Source organism: Heterodontus francisci, chromosome 5 (genome assembly GCF_036365525.1).
Source record: "Heterodontus francisci isolate sHetFra1 chromosome 5, sHetFra1.hap1, whole genome shotgun sequence".
Lineage (NCBI taxonomy): Eukaryota > Metazoa > Chordata > Chondrichthyes > Heterodontiformes > Heterodontidae > Heterodontus > Heterodontus francisci.
Genome location: NC_090375.1, coordinates 114,897,962 through 114,924,867, shown reverse-complemented (window position 1 = coordinate 114,924,867; position 26,906 = coordinate 114,897,962). Strand labels below are relative to the sequence as shown.

General features: G+C 42.5%; 1 protein-coding gene across 7 annotated transcripts in view; it reads right to left on the bottom strand.

Moving 5' to 3' along the window:
* Positions 1 to 26,906, bottom strand: part of sgk3 (serum/glucocorticoid regulated kinase family member 3) — a 155,163-nt gene that overhangs the window by 74,210 nt on the left and 54,047 nt on the right. For 4 of the 7 annotated variants that reach the window (XM_068031938.1, XM_068031939.1, XM_068031943.1 and 1 more), the window contains exons 2-4: positions 5,655 to 5,878; positions 4,616 to 4,699; positions 1,082 to 1,154 (exon numbers count right to left, since the gene is read on the bottom strand). In XM_068031938.1, coding sequence (XP_067888039.1) covers positions 1,082 to 1,154; positions 4,616 to 4,699; positions 5,655 to 5,732 — 235 coding nt within the window. In that variant the 5' untranslated portion in view covers positions 5,733 to 5,878. Of the gene's footprint in view, positions 1 to 1,081; positions 1,155 to 4,615; positions 4,700 to 5,654; positions 5,879 to 24,463; positions 24,564 to 26,906 lie in introns of those variants that run through there. The other 3 variants (XM_068031940.1, XM_068031941.1, XM_068031944.1) reach the window with 3 other exon arrangements.

Genomic DNA, 26,906 nt, shown 5'->3' with positions numbered 1-26,906 from the left:
GGTGGGAATGTAAGCTGTGAGGAGGACACAAAGAAGCTGCAAAGAGATATGGACAGGCTAAGTGAGTGGGAAACAAGGGGGCAGATGGAATATAATGTGGGGAAGTGGGAGGTTATTCACTTTGGTAGTCAGAATAGAAAAGTAGATTTTTTTTTTTTAAAAGGTGTGGAACTTTTAAATGTCAATGCTCAGAGACTTGGATGTACTCATAGAAGGAACGCAGAAAGTTATCATGCAGGTACAGCAAACAATTAGGAAGGCAAATGGCATGTTGGCCTTTATTGCAAGGGGATTGGAGTGCAACAAGGAAGTGTTGCTGCAATTATATAGGGCTTTGGTGAGACCACACCTGGAGTAGTGTATACAGTTTTGGCCTCCATATTTAAGGAAGGATATACTTGCATTGGGGATGGTACAGCAAAGGTTCACTAGATTGGTTCCTGGGATGAGACGGTTGTCCTATGATGAGAGGCTGAGTAAATTGAGCTTATGAGAATGAGAAGTTATCTCATTGAAACATAAAAAGTTTCTGAAGGGACTTGACAGGGTAAACATTGAGAGGTTGTTTCCCCTGGCTAGGAAATATAAAACATAGGGGCACAGTTACAGCATTAGGTATAAACATTTAGGACTGAGATGAGGAGAAATTTCTTCACTCAGAGGGTTATGAATCTTTGAAATTGTCTACCCCACAGAGTTGTGGATGCTTCATCATTGAGTATATTTAGGGCTAAGATAGACAGATTTTTGGTCTCTCAGGGAATCAAGGAATATGGGGAGCGGGTGGGAAAGTGGAGTTGAGGCAGAAGATCAGCCATGAACGTATTAAATGGCAGAGCAAGCTCAAGTGTCCATATGGTCGACTCCTGCTGTTTACGTTTTTTTATATATAAGGGGTTCAAGAAATTCTGCTGTGGAATCTCTTTCACAAGTCAAAATTATGCATTTAGATTTCCTTTTGGTAAAAATACCATATTGGTATTACTAGAGGAAGGAAAAAGGAAATTCAACATGTGGACTCCACATTATAAGGAACTTCAACAATATTGCTTGCTTAAAACATATAGTATATATAGTATACCTGGATCAAAATTGTCTCCAAATATTCTTTTAGCAGGAAGCTTCAGGGGAAATTGAGGGTACTGCTTCTTTAGCTAACACAGATAGAAAAAGAAGCCATATTAGTATTTGTTTTACAAAAACATTTCTATTGAATATCTTATTTCTGTAGCAGAGAACTCACAATATAGAATTGTGGAAGGGTGTTTCTAGATCACAGAGTGGATCTCAGTTTTTTTCATGGGTGTTTTGTGGTTTGATGCTTATTGGCTTGCCAAACCTGTTTTTTTGATGACACTGTTAAAAACATTCCCCATGTAGAAGTCACCTGATCACATAAATATCAAGATCAGCAGACAATTGTTGTTTAAATTTCTGGCTCCAGTTCAAAGCAAATATTGAGATGATTGTCTTTCTTTTTGTGTTGTATCCGTGACAAATTCAGACAGTCAAGTGTTTCTGCTGGAATACATACCAACCTGCACACTACTATTCTTAATGCTAGGGTCCTGTGCATCTCCCCCAATATTCACTTGGTGGTTTTCAGCTGTATTGACCCCACTATCAAGAACTCCCACCCTAAAACCCTTCACTTTGTTACTTCCTGGTTTTCTTTTTAAAAAACTACTCAAAACCTTCCCTTGACTTTGCTTTCCATCAACTATCTAGAATCCTCAAATGTTCAGTCCATCTCTTCCCTATGTGAAACACTTTGGGTGTTTATTTTCAGCTGATTTCAGTGCCTTGTTACTTTCATGCCAGTGTCCTGGTACTATTTGAAGGGAACTGTCCAAATAGGACTTCAGGTCAAATTTAACTGCTCTTTCATAAGGGATGTTTGTACATTGACAAATGCTTGTTTTTAAAAAAATGCCTTTTTAGATTTATTTTCTACTTCTGACACTCTGATGCGTCACATCTTGAGTGTGATGGATGCTCTCCATATAAATCAAGATAGATGTGTCTCTGCTCACTGGGATCAGGCTAAATTTAGCACAGAAATATACTATGAAACTGGTTGATGGGCATGGGTTAGAAGTGAACCTGTATTTGTTCTTCAGTAGATCCAAAATCATTGTATACAATTAGCTCTTTCCTTTTCTTTGATCTTCCTTGTAAACAGCCGATGGCAAAAATGGAGTTCTGCCATGTTGAATTTATCTTAACTTGCATTTTTATTGTTAGAACAAGCATGCAACTCACCAAGACTCCTTCAACAGCACCTTCCAAACCCGTGACCACTACCACCTAAAAGAACAAGGGCAGCAGATGCATGGGAACACCAACACCTGCAAGCTCTCCTCAAAGCCACACACCATCCTGACTTGGAACTATACTGTTGTTCCTTCACTGTCGCTGGGTCAAAATCCTGGAATTCCCTTCCTAACAGCGCTGTTGGTGTGCCTACACCCCAAGGACTGCAGCGGTTCAAGAAGGCAGCGCACCATCATCTTCTCAAGGGCAATTAGGGATGGGCAATAAATACTGGCCTAGGCATCGACCCCCACATCCCACAAACTAATAAAAAAATGTAAGGGGTTAACGCCCAAGGCCACATAAAAAGTGTATATATATTTTATATGTATTTGATATATTAGAAGTATTGCATATAGTGCACATTTCCCTAGGTGTAACACTTCCCAGCACACTTTGCTCATTGGCTTAAGATAAAATAGCAGAAAACTAGAACATGAAATAGTAGAAGCATTCAAGTCAAATGCAAAACACGTTGTTAGAAAAATTCTATGAAGAAACTACTAAGAACTTATGAAAACAATCAATCATGAGTTACCAGTCAGGAGATGATACTAATAAAAGATATGAGAAGTTAAACCAATCAAATTGATCACATTATTTGAAAAATAAAATCCCTACTTTTTTGCCTTCAACCAAGCATAGGCTAAAAACAAAAGTTTTGCATTTTATAAAAACTATTAAAAACAAACATTATTAAACTGAGATGAATGATTACTTAATCGGTTTTGATGGTTTTGATTGAGGAATGAATGTTGGCTTGGAAATAGGGAGAAATCACTTCTCTTAGAAAGTGATGTGGAATCTTCTATCTTGAAAAGGCAGGTGGGACTTTGGTTAATAGCTCATATCTACAAAAATATGATTTATCTATGTCTGATATTAAAGCTCAATCTTGGGTCAATTTATAACTTTGGCAATGAAAAGCTTAAAACATTTCAAAAAACAAAAAACGTTGATCGAGTCATTCGTCAGTTCAAGCATTACTTTTTTACTGTCAGAGCCACAATTGGCAGAAGCTTAGGTGAAGATCAATTATTTTTCTGCCCAGGCCTTGCAAGTACAGAGAAAATTGTAGCGTCAACAATGCTCACTTTTGTTACGAGTGCGCTTCTTTTTTTTTGTTAAAATATGTTTAAGGACTTATAGTTGAATTATGGACATTGATTCACCTGGAATCTTGAAGAGATGCTGAACTTTGTTTTTTTTTTAAAAAAGAAGTCACCGGAAGGTTCCTGGACTTGGCTTGTAAACAAGTCTTACTGGAAGGCACCTGTCTGTGGAAAATCACCCAGCAAGGGTTATTTTTGACTTGGGGAGATGTTTACAAAAAGTGACATGCCAAGATTTATAGAGGTTTGAACTGTTAGAAAAGACAGTTGGTTTTTGCCTGCTAAAGACGACCCAGCTCATCTCTCTCTCACACACACACAAGGAAATCCTGCATTCAGTGTGTCAGTTTCCTATTCCCTCCTGTATTTGAAGAAACCGTGCATATTTGAAGAAACCCTGCATATCGAATGTGTGGGAACTGAAACCCTTGTTGCTGCATTTCTGCTGTCAGACCCATCTGAAGCCTCTGTAGATGCATTTCTTGGAAAGCCTACCCAAACCGTTCTTCAACATCGCCTGGAAAGAACTGTTCTAGGAAGATCCCAGTGACAATCCAAAACCAGGGACAAGTATTCAGCCCAAGTGTTTTTTTTTCTGTTTTCTTTGTAACAGTGCTGAACAAAAATCCCTTATGTTTTTCCAGTTAATTGGTGTATGTATATGTGTGTGTGTGAGGGGCTAAGATAAATAAGGGGCTTTAATATTTCAATTTGTGTATGTGTTACTTCAATATTGGTTAAGACTTGTTTTATAATAAACTGATAATTTTGTTGTTCATTCAAGAAACTTGAAGAATAGAGTAAATGATTGACCATATCGATAAGTGGGAAAATTTAAATATATGTTGTGACCTGTGGAGAAGTGGGACTAAACTAAACAGTGCACTTCTCCCACCTCAGCCTTAACACTTTGTGGTAAACTTTTAAATTTTAACTTTTCGAAACAAATTCTTCACAAAATAACTGCCTTTTTATGAGTACTACATATTTGAAGAAAGATCCTTATATTAGAGAATGTCTTTAAATGAAAGCTGTAAGTTCTGGATGAATATTCTGAAATATAAAATATCTAAAGGTTAATTCCGATTGAAGTTCAGAGTACTTGGATGGTGTGCATCTACCTGCAGAAAAGCATGAATCAAGTATTATTGTGCACACGCTTGCTCGTGCGCACACACAAACAAACTTACTGTGTTGTACAATTTGTCAAACTCGGCATAGCGTCTCAAGACAAACCATTCATTCCTACCCACTGTCACTAGCACTTTGTAAACCTGTAGGAAAGAAACAAGAAAAGTTACAGTAGGAAGAAAACAATTTGAAAATGTCATCAAGCCCAGCCAACCCATCAGCGTATAACAAGTCATAACACATTCCACCAATCTTTGTTTAGTGAACACTTCATCTAAATGTTAAGTGAATATCTTCTGCACTCTCTCCATAGTCTTGATAGCCTTCCTCAAGTAGGGTGGCCAAAACTGGACATAACATTCTAACCACAGTATAAGCAGTAATTGGCATAGGTTTAGGGTGAGCCTTATGCTTTTGTACTCTATACCCATAATTTATCGAACTTAGGATCCCAATGCTTTTTTTCATAAAAACCAAAGAGAATTAATCCTGTAATTTTGATAATTTAATCCCCACAGCTGGCTGTTCATTCAGGCAGAATCTGATAATGCACTACCTATGCCCTCCTTAACCCCAAGATGAGCTTCAAATGTTACAACCAGTTCATCAAGACGAATACTTTCACCTTCAGTAAACTGTCTGCTTATGTTGTTACCACACCCCACCAGTAAAGAAATTCTCAATCATGCTTTCATTATCGTTTAGCCTTTATTTCTCAAATATTCTCCCTCAAGACCTCCCCAGTTCATTACATAAACTACAATACATCCAGAACTTTGCTGCTCATACTTTATCCTGTATTAAGTTTTCCAAGCTCACGTTGTCGCCTTCCCCTACCCTACTCCTTGCAATCCTCCAATATCTTCTTTCTCCGAGCACAACCACATTCAATCATTTCCTCTAATTATTCTCTTTATACCTACTCCAGTTGCCCAACCTACTCATAAAACACACTGGGGTGTAGCATTATCTGAAAGGTGCTAGAAAAGTGCTAGTTGTTATTATATAAATGGTGAGATTCATCATTCACTCAGTGGCTCTACAGAGTCCAGCTTTAATTTTAGCCAGTTTAACAGAAAGGTCTTGTTCTATACTTACAGTGTATCGCTTCTTTTTCTCACGATGTTCATCAAAGCTGGGAATACTGACATTGGGGGGAGTTGATTTTGAATCCATTTTTGTTCCTGGACAAACAACTGCAAATACTAGCACCAAAATTGAAGAAATGGTGGAAGTTGAATTTTATGGGCGTTTATCCAAAGTCACTAACTTGTGCAAATTCAGAAACTCATGTGCACAGACCCATACATCCATGATGACACCTAGAAAAGAACAAATTATCTTATTTGGATGACACCAATTGTGACAATCCTGGTTTTATGCTGTGTCAGGTTATAGAACATTTCTGTTATACATGTTTATGTAAAACTATAGCTAGATCAATGCACTAGACTTCATCTTTAAGTGGACCTACTTTTTGCTGTTTTTAAACAACTTTCTTCATCTTGACATAGGGTCTTGTGCGTATAATCCAAACCTGAAACCTGTTGTCTGGAGTGGACAAGGAGATTCTTCATCGAGAGTACAGCCCACTTTTGTTTACTGTATTACATGATCAGGTTAAAATGATCTGAATGATTTTTCAGACACTTAACGTGGAGACTGAGTCATTATCTATAATGGCTGATCTATCAAAAGCATTCTGCTGTGAAAGTAGTTGCTTTAAGATTGACATCTGGATACGAAAACCTACTTTTTTAGGGCAGAAAGGTGTTTTTCAAAGATCGCAGCCTTCAATTTAAAGGAAATAGAGGCTTATCTGGTCAGTCATCCAAGTTTTTGAGTTTATTCAGTATACATTTTTTCAACTTATGCAGTAAAGATAGAACTCTGGTGACAAAGGCATAGTTCACACACAAATCACTAGACTCAGTTTAAAGACTCTGAAAAGGAGCAGAATTCAACTGTTTTTGTTATTTTGGTTTTAGAAAATGGTTTAAAGTGTTGGTATAAATTAGGCACTGTGCTGTTCTTCATCTGCTTATCTCACTTGCTTCTCTACAAATTTTCGTTTGCAATAGTTAAAGCAAGTTAAAACAAACAAGATTTATGGAGATTTTCCACATATTGAAGAGGACTAAAGCAAATCGGCCACCAACATGAATAAAAAATATAAAACAACTTGGAGAAAGGCCAATTAATCTTGTGGCACATATTCACCATGCATAAAATTCAAATTTTTGGATCATAGCAGGCTTACAAAAGCTGCTTTCTATCACAGAGATGAAGGGAGAATTGGAAACAGCCCAAATTGTAACCATTAAATAATTACAAAAAACATACAAATCAAGGAAAATGGAGCAAACCATATAGAAAATAATGATCAGTGGTGCCCCCTGGGACCTATATGGCAATCTAAGCTCTTCACTATATAGATGATTTAGATGAAGGAATAGAGAGCCATATATCTAAGTTTGCTGATGACACTCAGAGGCAAAGTGGAAATAATAGGTGAGGTGACTCTAGCTCTTGCTTTGTGTAACAAACCAGTGATAGTTAAACCAGTTACGGTAAGGGAGTATCCTGGCAATAGTGACTATAATATTAGAGTTTGGTGTCATAGTCTTAGTAAGATCAATTTTGAGTCAAATGAGGAAGCAGTTAATGAAGATACACTGGAATTGATGAATAGAGCAACAGAATGTTAGAAAAGAAGTGGAGTGCAAGGATTACAAAGGCAATTTATGCCAATGGTTGATAAACAATAGGAATAAAAGGAAATCTATGGGAGCAACAAGGGACATAACAGAAGGAATAATTACATATTTACAAGAACAAATATAGATAGAGTCTTTAATGTAGAAAAATGCCTTGAAGACACTTCATAGAAACAGACTAAAATGGGGCTATACCAAAACAGGGGATGTTGGGAAGAGTCACTTAGTCAAAAAGGAGGGTTTTGAGCAAGCCACAAAGGAGGAGAGGGAGTTGGAGGGGAGAAATTTAGAGCGCACATTCCAAAATATAGGACTTAGATGGCTGAGAGATAGGCCACCAATGTTGGAGGAAAGGAAGAGGGACTGCATAAGAGGCCAGAGTTGGAGAAATACAGAATTTTCAGAGGGTAATACAAAGTTTATAGAGATGGGGGTACGGTTGGTATAAGAGGGTGAGGCCATGAAGGAGTTTAAACACAGGGATGATCATTTTAAATTTGAGGTGTTTATGGGACCAGAAGCTAATATAAGTCAATAAGCATAGGGTGATGGATGAGAGGGACCCAGTGGAGCATAGGTTACAGACAACAGAAATTTGTATGATCTTAAATTTATGGAAGATGAAGGATGGCTAACTGACTACAGAGCATTGGAATATTCCGGTTTGCAAGTGACTATGGCATGAATGACAATTTCAGTAGCATATGGGCTGAGGTGGGGCAGAGGTGAGTGTTTTTACAAAGGTGGAAGTAGACAATCTTTGATGGAGGATATGGCACCAAAATATAACCCTCAGGTTTACTGGTTAGCAGACTAGAATATGATCAGGTAAAGAGTGAAGAATAAATAGATAAGAAAACATTTACAAGACTGGAGAACATTGAAAAAAAAAACATAAAAAAATACACATATATCAAGGACACAAGACGAGGGTCTTTGACAGAGAGATGGCATTGGAAAACCAGAAAATGGTTAAATATCCTGAACAATTCATCTGTATCAGTGTTCATGGAAGATGATGCTGATTCCTGCCTGAAAGGAATGGTTGACTTTCTTGAAAGTAAGTCGATAACTGATTGTATTCTGGCAGGAAACTTTAAGGAATCAGGAGCTCTACCAAAAGGATTAGAGAGAAGGGAATATTGAACCTTTCTTTGAAAAAGTGCAAAAGGACCATCCTAGAATTTGGGTAAAAGGCTATTCTGAAGAATGGTATTGTGAATTTTTTTTTTTGCAGCGGCGACAGGGAGAGTGAGGTGGCAGCTGGGTAATTGAGGTTATAACTTATATAAACGTACCTTTTTGTTTCGGCAGTTTCTTTTTGCAGCGGCGACAGGGAGAGCGAGGTGGCAGCTGGGTAAGCGAGTCCTATATATTTGGGCAGCGGCTGAAGCTGAGACACTACACCTGTAGTGTCTCCCACCCGCCCTCCTCCTCCAACCAAAAAAAAAGGACTCGGTGGTGTGCAGATAAGGTAAGGCTTTTTCTGTTTATTTTCTTTTCGTGTGATTGGTAAAAACTTTTCGTTCCTTTTTCATTTATCCAAGTTAAGACTAAGTTAAGCTTAAGATTAAAAATGACAGGAGATCTTAGACCCGTGTTATGCTCCTCTTGCTCAATGTGGGAGCTCAGGGACACGGCTGATGTCCCTGACTCCTTCACATGCTGGAAGTGTGTCCAGCTGCAGCTCTTGTTAGACTGCATGACAGCTCTGGAGCTGCGGATGGACTCACTTTGGAACATCCGCGATGCTGAGGAGGTCGTGGATAGCACGTTTAGCGAATTGGTCACACCGCAGATTAGGATTGCTGAGGGAGAAAGGGAATGGGTGAACAAAAGGCAAAGAAAGAGCAGGAAGGCAGCGCAGGTGTCCCCTGCGGTCATCTCCCTCCAAAACAGGTAAACTGTTTTGGATACTGTTGAGGGAGATGGCTCACCAGGGGAAGGTAGCAGTAGCCAGGTTCATGGCACTGTGGCTGACTCTGCTGTTTGGAAGGGCTATAGTCATCGGGGATTCGATTGTAAGGGGAGTAGATAGGCGGTTCTGTGGTCGAAAACGAGACTCCCGAATGGTATGTTGCCTCCCAGGTGCACGGGTCAGGGATGTCTCGGATCGGCTGCAGAACATTCTGAAAGGGGAGGGTGAACAGCCAGTTGTCGCTGTGCACATAGGCACCAATGATATAGGTAAAAAACGGGATACGGTCCGACAAGCAGAATTTAGGGAGTTAGGAGCCAAGTTAAAAAGCAGGACCTCAGAGGTAGTAATCTCAGGATTGCTACCAGTGCCACGTGATAGTCAGAGTAGAAACGAAAGAATAGTCAGGATAAATGCGTGGCTTGAGAGATGGTGCAGGAGGGAGGGGTTCAGATTTTTGGGACATTGGGACCGGTTCTGGGGGAGGTGGGACTATTACAAATTGGATGGTCTACACCTGGGCCGGACTGGAACCAATGTCCTTGGGGGTGCTTTTGCTAACGCTGTTGGGGAGGGTTTAAACTAATGTGGCAGGGGGATGGGAACCAAATGAGGTCAGTGGACAGTAAGGAGGTAGTAACTAAAGCCTGTAAGGAACTAGATAATGAAGTCAGCGTGACTAAGGGAAAGAGTAGACAGGGAGCAGATGATGAACGCAAAGGGACTGGTGGTCTGAGGTGCATTTGTTTTAATGCAAGAAGTGTAGTAGGTAAGGCAGATGAGCTTAGGGCTTGGATTACTACCTGGGAGTATGATGTTATTGCTATTACTAAGACTTGGTTGAGGGAAGGGCATGATTGGCAACTAAATATCCCAGGATATCGATGCTTCAGGCGGGATAGAGAGGGAGGTAAAAGGGGTGGAGGAGTTGCATTACTGGTCAAAGAGGATATCACAGCTGTGCTGAAGGAAGGCACTATGGAGGACTCGAGCAGTGAGGCAATATGGGCAGAACTCAGAAATAGGAAGGGTGCGGTAACAATGTTGGGGCTGTACTACAGGCCTCCCAACAGCGAGCGTGAGATAGAGGTACAAATATGTAAACAGATTATGGAAAGATGTAGGAACAACAGGGTGGTGGTGATAGGAGATTTTAATTTTCCCAACATTGACTGGGATTCACTTAGTGTTCGAGATCTAGATGGAGCAGAGTTTGTAAGGAGCATCCAGGAGGGTTTTCGAGAGCAGTATGAAAATAGTCCAACTCGAGAAGGGGCCATACTGGACCTGGTGTTGGGGAACGAGCCCGGCCAGGTGGTTGAAGTTTCAGTAGGGGACTACTTTGGGAATAGTGATCACAATTCCGTAAGTTTTAGAATACTCATGGACAAAGACGAGAGTGGTCCTAAAGGAAGAGTGCTAAATTGGGGGAAGGCCAACTATACCAAAATTCGGCAGGAGCTGGGGAATGTAGATTGGGAGCAGCTGTTTGAAAGTAAATCCACATTTGATATGTGGGAGGCTTTTAAAGAGAGGTTGATTAGCGTGCAGGAGAGACATGTTCCTGTGAAAATGAGGGACAGAAATGGCAAGATTAGGGAACCATGGATGACAGGTGAAATTGTGAAACTAGCTAAGAGGAAAAAGGAAGCATACATAAGGTCTAGGCAGCTGAAGAAAGACGAAGCTTTGGAAGAATATCGGGAATGTAGGACCAATCTGAAACAAGGAATTAAGAGGGCTAAAAGGGGTCATGAAATATCTTTAGCAAACAGGGTTAAGGGAAATCCCAAAGCCTTTTATTCATATCCAAGGAGCAAGAGGGTAACTAGAGAAAGGATTGGCCCACTCAAGGACAAAGGAGGAAAGTTATGCGTGGAGTCAGAGAAAATGGGTGAGATTCTAAATGTGTACTTTGCATCGGTATTCACCGAGGAGAGGGACATGACGGATGTTGAGGTTAGGGATAGATGTTTGATTACTCTTGGTCAAGTCGGCATAAAGAGGGAGGAAGTGTTGGGTATTCTAAAAGGCATTAAGGTGGACAAGTCCCCAGGTCCGGATGGGATCTATCCCAGGTTACTGAGGGATGTGAGAGGGGAAATAACTGGGGCCTTAACAGATAACTTTGCAGCATCCTTAAACACGGGTGAGGTCCCGGAGGACTGGAGAATTGCTAATGTTGTCCCCTTGTTTAAGAAGGGTAGCAGGGATAATCCAGGTAATTATAGACCGGTGAGCCTGACGTCAGTGGTCGGGAAGCTGCTGGAGAAGATACTGAGGGATAGGATCTATTCCCATTTGGAAGAAAATGGGCTTATAGGTGATAGGTAACATGGTTTTGTGCAGGGAAGGTCATGTCTTACCAACTTAATAGAATTCTTTGAGGAAGTGACAAAGTTGATTGATGAGGGAAGGGCTGTAGATGTCATATACATGGACTTCAGTAAGGCGTTTGATAAGGTTCCCCATGGTAGGTTGATGGAGAAAGTGAAGTCGCATGGGGTCCAGGGTGTACTAGCTAGATGGATAAAGAACTGGCTGGGCAACAGGAGACAGAGAGTAGCAGTGGAAGGGAGTTTTTCAAAATGGAGACATGTGACCAGTTGTGTTCCACAGGGATCCGTGCTGGGACCACTGTTGTTTGTGATATACATAAATGATTTGGAGGAAAGTATAGGTGGTCTGATTAGCAAGTTTGCAGACGACACTAAGATTGGTGGAGTAGCAGATAGTGAAGGGGACTGTCAGAGAATACAGCAGAATATAGATAGATTGGAGAGTTGGGCAGAGAAATGGCAGATGGAGTTCAATCCGGGCAAATGCGAGGTGATGCATTTTGGAAGATCCAATTCAAGAGTGAACTACACAATAAATGGAAAAGTCCTGGGGAAAATTGATGTACAGAGAGATTTGGGTGTTCAGGTCCATTGTTCCCTGAAGGTGGCAACGCAGGTCAATAGAGTGGTCAAGAAGGCATACGGCATGCTTTCCTTCATCGGACGGGGTATTGAGTATAAGAGTTGGCAGGTCATGTTACAATTGTATAAGACTTTGGTTCGGCCACATTTGGAATACTGCGTGCAGTTCTGGTCGCCACATTACCAAAAAGATGTAGATGCTTTGGAGAGGGTGCAGAGGAGGTTCACCAGGATGTTGCCTGGTATGGAGGGCGCTAGCTATGAAGAGAGGTCGAGTAGATTAGGATTATTTTCATTAGAAAGACGGAGGTTGAGGGGGGACCTGATTGAGGTGTACAAAATCATGAGGGGTATAGACAGGGTGGATAGCAAGAAGCTTTTTCCCCCAGAGTGGGGGATTCAATTACTAGGGGTCACGAGTTCAAAGTGAGAGGGGAAAAGTTTAGGGGAGATATGCGTGGAAAGTTCTTTACGCGGAGGGTGGTGGGTGCCTGGAACGCGTTGCCAGCGGAGGTGGTTGACGCGGGCACGATAGCGTCTTTTAAGATGTATCGAGACAGATACATGAATGGGCAGGAAGCAAAGAGATACAGAGCCTTAGAAAATAGGCGACAGGTTTAGATAGAGGATCTGGATCGGCGCAGGCTTGGAGGGCCGAAGGGCCTGTTCCTGTGCTGTAATTTTCTTTGTTCTTTGAAACACCTGGAGAAGTTTTAACTCATTGAGGGGAGTCAGTATGGCTTTAAGGTAGCATGAGAGGGCAGTGATCATGTTCAACAAACTGGATAAAAAGGAAACGGTTTATCAAAGTTTCTGTTCCACAAGTTGGAAAAGCAGGGAACAGGTATGCAGGTATTGCGGTGGATTGACATCTGGCTGCATCAAGGAATCTGCAATGGAAATTCTGCTTTTCACATCATCTTTCAATAATTCAGTACAGCTGCAACACTGGCATCTACCTGACCATGTGGAAAATTGCCCGGGTATGTACTGTCCACAAAAAACAGGACAAATTAAGTCTGGCCAAATATCGCCACAACATTCTACTCTCAATTATCAGCAAAGTGATAGAAGGTGTCATTGAGCATGCTATCAAGCGGCACTTACTCAGGAATAACCTACTCACTGATGCTCAGTTTGGGCACCACCAAGGGCACTCAGCTCCAGAACTCATTACAGCCTTGATCCAAACATGGACAAAAGCGCTGAATACCAGAGGTGAAGTCAGAGTGACTGCCCTACACATCAAGGCATCATTTGACTGACTGTGGCATCAAAGAGCCGTAGCAAAATTGAAGGCAATGGGAATCGGGGGGGAAAACTCTCCACTGGTTGGAGTCATACCTAGCACAAAGGAAGATGGTTGTGGTTGTTGGAGGTCAATCACTGCAGAAGTTCCTCAGGATGTTGTCCTAGGCCCAACCATCATCAGCTGCTTCATCAATGACCTTCCCTCCATTACAAGGTCAGTAGTGGGAATGTTGGCAGATAATTGCCATGTTCAGTACCAATTGCAACTCCTGAGATACTGAAGAAGTCCGTGTCCATATGCAGCAAGACCTGGACAACATTCAGACTTTGGGCTGATACATGGCAAGTAACATTGGCGCCACACAAGTGCGAGGCAATGACCACCTCCAACAAGAGAGAATCTAATTATATGCCCTTGATATGCAATAGCATTACCATCATTGAATCCCCCACCATCAACATCCTGGGGCATACCATTGACCAGAAGCTTAACTCGACCAGCCACATAAATATTGTGGCCACAAGAGCAGGTCAGAGGCTAGGAATCCTGTGGCAAGTAACTCACCTCCTGACTCTCCAAAGCCTGTCCACCATCTACCCAAGCACAAGTCAGGAATGTTATGGAATACTCTCCACTTTCCTGGATGAGTGCAGTTCCAAAAACACTCAAGAAGCTCGACATCATCCAGGGCAAAACAGCCTGCTTGATCAGCACCCCATCCCACCACCTGCGCATAGTGGCAGCAGTGTATACCATCTACAAGATGCATTGCAGCAACTTGCCAAGCCTCCTTTGACATCACCTTGTGACTATGATATCAAACTTGCGACTTCTACCATCGAGAAAGACAAGGGCAGCAGACGCATGGGAACATCACCACCCGCAAGTTCCCCTCCAAGTCACACACCATCCTGACTTGGAACTATATCGCTGTTCCTTCACTGTACCTGGGTCAAAAACCTTCCTAGCAGCATTGTGGATGTAACTACACTAAATGGACAGCACTGGTTCATGAAGGTGGCTCACAACCACCTTCTCAAGGACAATTGGAGATGGACAACAAATGCTGATCTTGCAAGTGATGCTCAAATCCCAATTTTAAAAAAACTGTCAAAATGTGTCAAATGACACTAAGGTTGGGGAGTAAATGTTGCAAACAATCAAGAGCAGGATGATCAGATGCAGCAGTATCGAGATTGGGAAATTGGGCTGAGAAATGGCAACTGTAACTCAATGTTAATGTGTGTTAAGTGATGGGATTAGGGAAGAATAAACATCAGATTATAAACTAAATGGTTCGTCACCAGTGGGGGGTACTGGCGACAGAACAATGAAACTATCTGCAGTACATAGCACTAGTAAATAAGGCAAATAGGATCTTAGGTTGTACAGCACATGAAAATACACACAAATCACAGAATGTGATACAGAACCTGTACAGCATTGTATCCATCTGCAATTCAGGTCACCATACTACAAGAACATTATAGCAATGGAAAGGGTATAGCAAAGAGCTACATCTTTGACACCTGGGAGCAGAAGCTGAGACAGGGACGATGTCAGCTGATGTTGTGGAACTGGAAATAGATGGTCCTAGTGATGGCATGAATGAGAGGTTGGAAGCTCATCTCAGGGTCAAATGTGACACCAAGGTTGCGATCAGACTGGCTTAATCTCAGACTGTTGCCAGGGAGAGGGATGGAGTCAGTAGCTAAGGAACGGTGTTTGGAGCGGGGACAAAAAACAATGGCTTCAGTTTTCCCAGTACTCAATTTGAAGAACTTTCTGCTCATCCAGTACTGGATGTCGGATAAGTAGTCTGATAATTTAGCAATAGTGGATGCAGTCGAGAGAAGTGGTGGTGAGGTAAAGCCGAGTGTCATCAGCAAATGCTGTGCTTTCGGATGCGTCACCGAGGGACAACATGCAGATGAGAAATAGGAGGGGGCCAAGGATAGATCCTTGAGGGATCATTAGAGGTAATGGTGCGGGAGCAGGAAGAGAAGCCATTGCAAATCATTCGCTGGCTACAATTACATAGATAAAAATGGAACCAGGTGAGCAGTCCCACCCAGCTGAACGACAGTGGAGAGGCGTTGGAGGAGGATGGTGTAGCCAACCGTCAAAAGCTGCAGACAAGTCGAGAAGGACAAGGAGGGGAAGTTGTCACAGTCACATAGGGTGTCATTTGTGACTTTGATGAGAGCTGCTTCGGTACTGTGGCAGGGGTGGAAACCTGATTGAAGGAATTCAAACATGGAGTCCCTGGAAAGATGGGAACGGATTTGGAAGGTGACAACACGTTCAAGGACTTTGGAGAGAAAAGGGAGGTTGAAGATGGGACGGTAGTTTGCAAGGAGGAGATGTATAATGACAGCTGATTTAAAGGAAAGAGGGACAACACCTGAAGAGAGAGAAACATTTACAATATCGACTAACATGGGGACAAGGAGGGGAAGTTGGGTGATCAGAAATTTAGTGGGAACAGAACTGAGGGAGTAGGAGGTGGATCTTATGGACAAGCTGAGCTCAGAGAGGGCATGAGGGGAGATAGGGAAGAAACTAGAGAAAGACTGTAAATATTAGGAATGGATTGCCCAGGGAGGTGATCTCAAGCTGGTAACATCAGTCATTTCGGGAAAAAATAGAGCTAAACAAGCACTTTGCAATGAAATCAATTGAAGAATAGTGAATTGTGCATTTGGTTTGTGGACTCTGGGTATGCCAGATGGGTTGGAATGGTCGTTTCCTGTCCTGTCTATTCCTATACTTGCGTCATTTAATACAAACTCAAGGTGGTGATGTTGAATTGTAGATGATGTTGGTTCGGCCATAAATGGAGTACTTATAGCATACTATTCTGGGCACTCAATTATAAAAACTGTATTCATTCGAGAAAAGGTACAAAGATTCACCAAAGTAATAATAGGAACGATAGTTACAGATAGAATGAAAGGCTCAAAAAATTGATTTTCTTAGTTCTGGTAAGAAATCCCCCAAAAGAGGGAATTAATAGAAGCTTTCAAAATTATGGCAGGTTTCAAAATTATGAAGGGTATTCAGAGGGTAAACAGTGAACGATAATTTCCTTGGTTAGCACAGATTGAGGATTACTACTAGAAAATAGGAAGCAAGAAGAAATGTATTCAGACAGATGGCTTCAAAACACTGAATTGCATACCACTAATGTATTAGTGAGGGACAGTTTGTATCAATTAAAGTGAGTTGGATAGTAATTTGAAAAAAAATGAATATGGAGAAAGGATTAGCAAATAGGTGGAGTTCAGCTCTTTTGTCCATGTTTGAACCAAGGCTGTAATGACTGGAGCTGTAAGGAGCTGAATGGCCCTGGCGGAACCCAAACAGAGCGTCACTGAGCAGGTTATTTCTAAGCAAGTGCCGCTTGACAGAACTGTCGACAACCCCTTCCATCACTTTACTGATGATCGAGACTAGTCTTGAGTGGCAATTGGCCGGGTTGGACTTGTACACAAAAAGCGGGACAAGACATACCTGGGCAATTTTCCACATTGCTGGGTAGATGTCAGTGTTGCAGCTGTACTGGAACAGCTTGGCTAAGAGCGCAGCAGGTTCTGGAGCACAGGTCCTCAGTACTATTGCCGGAATATTGTCAAGGCCCATAGCCTTTGCAGTATCCAGTGCCTTCAGTCGTTTCTTGATTTCACGCGGAGTGAATCGAATTGGCTGAAGACTGGCATCTGTGATGCTGGGGACTTCAGGAGGAGGCCGAGATGGATCATCCACTCGGCACTTCTGGCTGAAGATTGCTGCAAATGCTTCAGCCTTATCTTTCGCACTGATGTGCTGGGCTCCCTCATCATTGAGGATGGGGATATTTATGGAGCCACCTCCTCCAGTTAGTTGTTTAATTGTCCACCACCATTCACACTGGATGTGGCAGGACCGTTGGTTATGGGATCGGTTAGTTCTATCACATGCCGCTTACGCAGTTGGTCATGCAGATAGTCCTGTGTTGGAGCTTCACCAGGTTGACACCTCATTTTGAGGTATGCCTGGTGCTGCTCCTGGCATGTCCTCCTGCACTCTTCATTGAACTAGGGTTGATCTCCTGGCTTGATGGTAATGGTAGAGTGGGGGATATGCCGGGCCATGAGGTTACATATTGTGCTCGAGTACAATTCTGCTGCTGCTGATGGCACACAGCGCCTCATGGATTCCCAGTTTTGCATTGCTCGATCTATTCGAAATCTATCCCATTTATCACAGTGGTTGTACCACACAACACGATGGAGGGTATCCTCAATGTGAAGGCGGGACTTGGTCTCCACAAGGACTGTGCGGTGGTCACTCCTACCAATACTGTCACGGACAGATGCATCTGCGGCAGGCAGATTGGTGAGGACGAGGTCAAGTATGTTTTTTCCTCTTGTTGGTTCCCTCACCGCCTGCCGGAGACCCAGTCTAGCAGCTATGTCCTTTAGGACTTGTCCAGCTCGGTCAGTAGTAGTGCTCCGAACCACTCTTGGTGATGGACATTGAAGTCCCCCACCCAGAGTACATTCTTCACTCTTGCCACCCTCCGTGCTTCCTCCAACTGGTGATCAACATGGAGCAGTACTGATTTATCAACTGAGGGAGGGCAGTAGGTGGTAATCAGCAGGAGGTTTCCTTGCCCATGTTTGACCTGGTGCCATGAGACTTCATGGGTTCCAGAGTCAATGTTGAGGACTCCCAGGGCAATTCCCTCATGACTGTATACCACCGTGCTGCCACCTCTGCTGGGTCTGTCCTGCCGGTGGTATTGGACATACCCGGGGATTGTGATGGCGGTGTCTGGGATATTGTCTGTAACGTATGATTCCGTGAGTATGACTATGTCAGGCTGTTGCTTGACTAGTCTGTGGGACAGCTCTCTCAACTTTGGTACAAGCCCCCAGATGTTAGTAAGGTGGACTTTGCAGGGTCGACAGGGCTGGGTTTGCTATTGTCGTTTCCGGTGCCTAGGTCGATTTTGGCTGGTCCGTCTGGTTTCGTTCTGTTTTATTGACTTCATAGCGGTTATATACAACTGAGTGGAATGCTCGGCCATTTCCAAGGGCATGTAAGAGTCAACCACATTGCTGTGGATCTGGAGTCACATGTAGGCCAGACCAGGTAAGGACAGCAGATTTCCTTCCCGAAAGGACATTTGTGAACCAGATGGATTTTTACATCAATCGACAGTGGTTTCACGGCCATCATTAGACTAGCTTTTAATTCCAGATTTATTAATTGAATTCAAATTCCACCTTCTCCTGTGGTCGGATTCGAACCCATGTCCCCAGAGAAGTACCCTGGGTCTCTGTGTTACTAGTGTAGGGACAATACCACTACACCACCATAAACAATTTAAGACAAATCACACTTCTTACAGTGGCCCTTTTTGAGGTCAGAGACTGCATTTAACACCAATCTTCATTGCACTTTTATGCTTTATGTAAACATTATAGACTGCCCAAAGTGATTTTACATTGCACATTTACAGGCAAAGAGAGCACATTTTCACCTCATTAATCTAAGCCAATGGAGGCAGTAAATATTCGGTACTCTACTGTGCCATCAAATTTATATAGCATCAAGTTTAGTTTAGTTTAGTTTAGAGATACAGCACTGAAACAGGCCCTTCGGCCCACCGAGTCTGTGCCGACCATCAACCACCCATTTATACTAATCCTACACTAATCCCATATTCCTACCACATCCCCACCTGTCCCTATATTTCCCTACCACCTACCTATACTAGGGGCAATTTATAATGGCCAATTTACCTACCAACCTGCAAGTCTTTTGGCTTGTGGGAGGAAACCGGAGCACCCGGAGGAAACCCACGCAGACACAGGGAGAACTTGCAAACTCCACACAGGCAGTGCCTAGAATTGAACCCGGGTCGCTGGAGCTGTGAGGCGGCGGTGCTAACCACTGCGCCGCCCTAACTTATATTCTTTTACGGGAATGTTCACAATTTGATATTAATTTTTTCGTAAACTCATGGAACTATTGTGTAAGTTAGCCAAGCAGTTTCTTACTGCATGATGTGTTAAAGCAACAGCTAAATTGTTCATTATGAATCATCAAAGTGATTCACAAAGAAGACTCTCATGAAGACATTAAATAGTTTTGTTTCCAATTTTCCCCCCCTTTTCCAGAGCCAACATAACCAGAGGGAAAATATCCTTTTCCAAGTATAACTATTCCTGTATGATTATGCAACTGCACATCCTTACCAGATACCATGACTACATGGGGCCGGGATGGAGTTGGCAGGGGTCGGTACGCACAAGAAAAAAAAACATGTTTGATGCATGGTTTTATAATTATCAAATGCCAAGATTGTCAAAACTTGCTTTACACTATCGGGACTGTAACATCAAGGAAATACTGGAAATACCACTTACAGGCTAAACAAACTCTGTGGTACTTTTTAAAAAGAAAAGTCAAAGTACATCAAAGTAGGCTACATTTTAAAAACAAAAAGTCTGTGAATGTTACTCCTACTGCATGGCACTTGGGAGGCTTTCTGCATCCAAAACCCATTTCTCCTCATCTTTCTACAAATGCAGGAACAGTTTGGGTCAAGACCGTACGAATTCTATTCTGTTTACAGTTGCCTGCAGTTGTTTTATTATTTTCCTAAACAATACAGAAAAAAATACATCCTGATAAACCAAAAGAATTTGTATTTATATGGTACCCTTCACAGGTGCAGTCAATGTTTACTGTCGGCGTCTTAATTTTTTTGAAAAACAGCATTTGTTTGCCATTAAAAGCAGCAGGTTTGTGGTATCCAGGCAGTTCCCCTGCGAGGGTGAAGATACAGTTCCCCCCGCCCCTACCATTTCATTGCTGTCCCCCAACTGCGCCCAGGTCAGTTGAAACCCCTCTTCTTTTTCATTTCCTTGCTGCAAGCAAGCAGCCCTTCTTCCCACTTGTAATAAGAACTATCTGATCACTTAAATCCTTTTTGGCCTGAAGACTATTGAATATTGATAGGCCAACTAACGAATTTAGCTACAGGCCATAAGACAACTGTAGCACTTTACAAAAAGGCAGAGAGATGCCAGCACCAGACCCGAGCCAGGAATAATCTCGCACGGCTGCTGCTCTCACCAGCTCTGCTGTCTTGGGGCCTTTCAAGCCATTGATGCGAGAAAATGGTGTGAAGTGTTACACCCATCCTACAATGACTTTCTTTTTTTTTTCTTTTGGGCCTCCTTATCTCGAGAGACAATGGATACGCGCCTGGAGGTGGTCAGTGGTTTGTGAAGCAGCGCCTGGAGTGGCTATAAAGGCCAATTCTGGAGTAACAGGCTCTTCCACAGGTGCTGCAGAGAAATTTGTTTGTTGGGGCTGTTGCACAGTTGGCTCTCCCCTTGCGCCTCTGTCTTTTTTCCTGCCAACTACTAAGTCTCTTCGACTCGCCACAATTTAGCCCTGTCTTTATGGCTGCCCGCCAGCTCTGGCGAATGCTGGCAACTGACTCCCACGACTTGTGATCAATGTCACACGATTTCATGTCGCGTTTGCAGACGTCTTTATAACGGAGACATGGACGGCCGGTGGGTCTGATACCAGTGGCGAGCTCGCTGTACAATGTGTCTTTGGGGATCCTGCCATCTTCCATGCGGCTCACATGGCCAAGCCATCTCAAGCGCCGCTGACTCAGTAGTGTGTATAAGCTGGGGATGTTGGCCGCTTCAAGGACTTCTGTGTTGGAGATATAGTCCTGCCACCTGATGCCAAGTATTCTCCGAAGGCAGCGAAGATGGAATGAATTGAGACGTCGCTCTTGACTGGCATACGTTGTCCAGGCCTCGCTGCCGTAGAGCAGAACAATGACTTAAGGCAAAAATAATTCTACATCACTTCACACTGTAGCTGCATTTTGCTAGGAATTTCAATCTATGTAGGTCAGGTAAATAATTTCCTGGAATTCATCTGCCTTGTATCCAGCAACATCAATAGTTTAACTACAAAAACCATTCTCGCCTAAAAAGATGAATATATAGGCGAGAATGGATATGTATGCAGTGCACATGATTAGTAAGGTTTGATAAAGATAGGGTATATATATATATATATATATACCCTATCTTTATCAAACCTTACTAATCATGTGCACTGCATACATATCCATGCCAAATGATTTTTGCAAGATCAGAACAATGGCACAGTGGTTAGCACTGCAGCCTCACAGCTCCAGCAACCCGGGTTCAATTCTGGGTACTGCCTATGTGGAGTTTGCAAGTTCTCCCTGTGTCTGCGTGGGTTTCCTTCGGGTGCTCCGGTTTCCTCCCACATGCCAAAGACTTGCAGGTTGATAGGTAAATTGGCCATTAGCAATTGCCTCCAGTATAGGGAGGTGGTAGGGAAATATAGGGACAGGTGGGGATGTGGTAGGAATATGGAATTAGTGTAGGATTAGTATAAATGGGTGGTTGATGGTCGGCACAGACTCGGTGGGCCGAAGGGCCTGTTTCAGTGCTGTATCTCTAAAAAAAAACAAAAAAAAACAACTTGAACAATAATCAAATGTTTTAGAGAATGATTCCAGTTTTACAGGAACACAAGAAATAGGAGCAAGAGTAGACCATATGGCCCATCAAGCCTGCTCAGCCATGATCTTATTGAATGGCTGAGCAGGCTTCAATTCCACTTTCCTGCCTGTTTGCCATATTCCTCGATTCCTGGAGATACCAAAAGTCTATCTCAGCTAAAATGCATTCAACAATGGAGCATCCACAACCCTCTGGGGTAGAGAATTCCAAAGATTCACAACCCTTTGAGTGAAGTAGTTTCTCCTCACCTCACTCCTAAATGATCTGCTCCCTGTCTTGAGACTATGCCCCCGTGTTTTAGATTCCCTGACCACCAGATACAATCTCTCAACATCTACCCTATCCAGTCCCTTCAGAATCTTGTATGTTTCAATGAGACCACCTCTCATTCTTCTAAACTCCAGAGAACATAGGCCCAGTTTACTCAGCCTCTCATCATAAGATAAGCCCCTCACCCCAGGGACCAGTTTAGTGAACCTTCGCTTTACCGCCTCCAATGCAAGTACATCCTTTCTTAAATGTGGAGACCATAACTGCATACAGTACTCCAGATGTGGTCTCACCAAAACCCTGTACAATTGTAGCAAGAACCTTCTCTATTCCTGTACTCCAATCCCCTTGCAATAAAGGCCAACATGCCATTTACCTCCCTAATTGCTTGCTGTACCTGCATGCTATCTTTCTGTGTTTCTTGTACAAGCACACCCAAGTCACTTTGAACATCAACACTTACAAGTCTCACATCTTTTAAAAATATTCTGCTTTTCTATTCTTACGACCAAAATAAACAACTTCTTAGTTCCCTACGTTATATTCCACTTGCCATCTTGTTGCCCGCTCACTTAACCTGTCTATATCTCTTTGCAGCCTCTGTCCTCCCTCCAGCTTACCTTTCCATTTACCTTTGCATCATCAGCAAACCTGGATGCATTACTCTCTTCATCCAAGTCATTAATTTCGATGGTAAATAGCTGAGGCCCCAGCACTGATCCTTGTGGCACTCCACTATTCACTGCCTGCCAACTTGAAAATGCCCCCTCTTTGCTTCCTGCCTGTTAACCAATCCTCTATCCATGCCAATATATTGCTCTCAACTCTATGAGCCCTTATCTTGCCTATTAACCTTTTGTGTGGCACCTTATCAAATACCTTTTGGATATCCAGGTATACTACATCAACTGGTTCCCCTTTATCTACCCTACGAGTTACATCCTCAAAAAACTAATAAATTCATCAAACAGGATTTCCCTTTAGCAAAACCGCATTGACTTGTTCTGATCATACTGTGCTTTTCTAAGTGCATTGTTAAGACTTCCTTAATAATAGATTCCCGCATTTTGCCAACGACTGATATTAGGCTAACTGGCCTGTAGTTCACCGTTTTCTCTCTCCCTTTCTTGAAAAGAGGTGTAACGTTTACCAACTTCCAATCTGATGGGACCATTCCAGAATCTAAGGAATTTTGGAAAATTATAGTTAATGCATCCATTATCTCTGCAGCTATATCTTTTCGAACCTTAGGGTGTCGGTCATCAGGTCCCGGGGATTTGTCGGATTTTAGTCCCTTAAGTTTCTCCAATATTTTTTCTCTGCTGATATTAAATTCCTTAATTTCCTCACTCTTTTTAGCCCCTAGGTTACTATCTATTTCTGATATGAAACTTGTGTCTTCTACTGTGAAGACAGACACAAAATATTTGTCCAATGCCTGTGTCATATCCTCATTCCCCATGATAATTTCTCCTGTCTCTGCTGCTAAGGGACCAACGTTTACTTTAACTACTCTCTTCCTTCTTATATACCTATAAAAGCTCTTACAATCTGTTTTTATATTATGGGCTAGCTTACTCTCATATTAATATGAAAAACAAGTAGATTGTTTCATCTAACTATTCAACAGTTACAGGTTGCAATAAATAAGAAAAAATATTCAAGTCTTTACAGAATAATTTCTACACACTAATGCTATTGTCAGTTCAAGTACAGAAATTGTATGGTGTCTTTGTGCATGTATTTTGCACTAAGTACTAACTTTCAGTAAAAAAAAGTCTTGGTTTTTGGAACTTTTAGGTTTGTAAATGGTTGGGTGTGATAAGTAGTAAAGGTATTTGAGCACTGTTGACAGCTATTAAAAATAGGGATATTCGAGCAGCAACAACAGTATGGCTCCGACTGCCAAATTTTAGCTTTAAATCTTGTAACAATTTCCTCTTAATGGCCTTCCAATGCTGCAACCATAAACTTCCTGGCTAAAGTGGCTCTGCAACAACTTAAAAATGTACAGTACCTTCCCTCCAAAAGGTAGCTGTTTGTTTTAATACAAAGTCAGCTATAGAGCTTTATGTATAGATTTGGTATTAAAAGTAAAATTGGCAGCGATGCATCACTTGCCATTAAAGTGACAAGTTACTGCAGATACAAATAAACTGTCGGATTAAAATCAAGAAGCAGCCCTAAATTTTGATGCCTATTCGGATATTGACAGTAATTCTGGCAAATTGCAAAGGTCCATTTCCAACTAACCATTACAGCATACCATATTTTCTAGAAAGGAAGTTAGCAATCCTTGCTTGGAGATTGTGTAAGATTTCAGTTCTCCATGCTGGTCATGCTGTCAAGGAAGCTGCATTGAGAGAAGCACAAGGAGAATGAGCATCAATTTAAATACACAGCATAATGCGGGAAGATTAATTAAGAACAGCATGTGACCAGCGCTGTCAAGTGTGACTAATTGGAGCCAAAACAAAACAGAACAGCACTTTTACTGTGGTTACTTGGTCCAGACTGAGAATTGAGGTAGCAGGAGACAGGAAGAATAGTGTTTGGAAGTGGTATGCATTTTGTAACTTTACATTTTGGTCAAAAAACTGTACTGTACACCAGGAGGTTCAATGCAAAGGAAGGCCCATGAATACTCATGATTGTTTAACATTTCAATTTATTGATCAAGTGGGAAAATAGTGTTTAAAAAAAGATATAAAAAATTATTTTACTGTGTCAGTTTAGCATACAACCTTTAATTTAGAAAGTGCTTGCCAATAAAAAGAAACTTAAACCTAAAATGGCCTTGTTTCTAACACACTGCCCTTGTACATTTAGCTGTACATTCTCAGATTTTGTGAAAGGGTATGTTTGCATATCTTATATAAAGACATTGTACATTTTGATTATCGTCATGATCCCTTTAGGGACCGTTAACTTCTAAAAAGAGAAAGTCGAATTTTCAGTTATTACAGGAAGAACTATGGCACAAGATTTCACGTTTTAAACAAAAAGCTTTACTGTACAAGAGTTTCTTTCTTTCTTTTGGGCCTCCTTATCTCGAGAGACAATGAATACGCGCCTGGAGGTGGTCAGTGGTTTGTGAAGCAGCGCCTGGAGTGGCTATAAAGGCCAATTCTAGAGTGACAGCTCTTCCACAGGTGCTGCAGAGAAATTTGTTTGTCGGGGCTGTTGCACAGTTGGCTCTCCCCTTGCGCCTCTGTCTTTTTTCCTGCCAACTACTAAGTCTCTTCGACTCGCCACATTTTAGCCCCGTCTTTATGGCTGCCCGCCAGCTCTGGCGAAGGCTGGCAACTGACTCCCACGACTTATGATCAATGTCACAGGATTTCATGTCGCGTTTGCAGACATCTTTAAAGCGGAGACATGGACGGCCGGTGGGTCTGATACCAGTGGCGAGCTCACTGGACAATGTGTCTTTGGGGATCCTGCCATCTTCCATGCGGCTCACATGGCCAAGCCATCTCAAGCGCCGCTGACTCAGTAGGGTGTACAAGCTGGGGATGTTGGCCGCCTCGAGGACTTCTGTGTTGGAGATACGGTCCTGCCACCTGATGCCAAGTATTCTCCGGAGGCAGCGAAGATGGAATGAGTTGAGACGTCGCTCTTGGCTGACATATGTTGTCCAGGCCTCGCTACCATAGAGCAAGGTACTGAGGACACAGGCCTGATACACTCGGACTTTTGTGTTCCGTGTCAGTGTGCCATTTTCCCACACTCTCTTGGCCAGTCTGGACATAGCAGTGGAAGCCTTACCCATGCGCTTGTTGATTTCTGCATCTAGAGACAGGTTACTGGTGATAGTTGAGCCTAGGTAGGTGAACTCTTGAATCACTTCCAGAGCGTGGTCGCCAATATTGATGGATGGAGCATTTCTGACGTCCTGCCCCATGATGTTAGTTTTCTTGAGGTTGATGGTTAGGCCAAATTCATTGCAGGCAGCCGCAAACCTGTCGATGAGACTCTGCAGACACTCTTCAGTGTGAGATGTTAAAGCAGCATCGTCAGCAAAGAGGAGTTCCCTGATGAGGACTTTCCGTACTTTGGACTTCGCTCTTAGACGGGCAAGGTTGAACAACCTGCCCCCTGATCTTGTGTGGAGGAAAGTTCCTTCTTCAGAGGACTTGAACGCATGTGAAAGCAGCAGGGAGAAGAAAATCCCAAAAAGTGTGGGTGCGAGAACACAGCCCTGTTTCACGCCACTCAGGATAGGAAAGGGCTCTGATGAGGAGCCACCATGTTGAATAAAACAAAGGTGACCGAGGTGACTGCAACAACTACCGTGGAATATTCCTGCTCAGCATAGTGGGGAAAGTCTTTGCTCGAGTCGCTCTAAACAGGCTCCAGAAGCTGGCCGAGCGCGTCTACCCTGAGGCACAGTGTGGCTTTCGTGCAGAGAGATCGACCGTTGACATGCTGTTCTCCCTTCGTCAGATACAGGAAGAAATGCCGTGAACAACAGATGCCCCTCTACATTGCTTTCATTGATCTCACCAAAGCCTTTGACCTCGTCAGCAGACGTGGTCTCTTCAGACTACTAGAAAAGATCGGATGCCCACCAAAGCTACTACGCATCATCACCTCATTCCATGACAATATGAAAGGTACAAGAGTTAAACAAAGAAAAGCACCACAAACTTAACACTACAATTTGGAAACTTATATTTTAAACTTAAAATCTTAA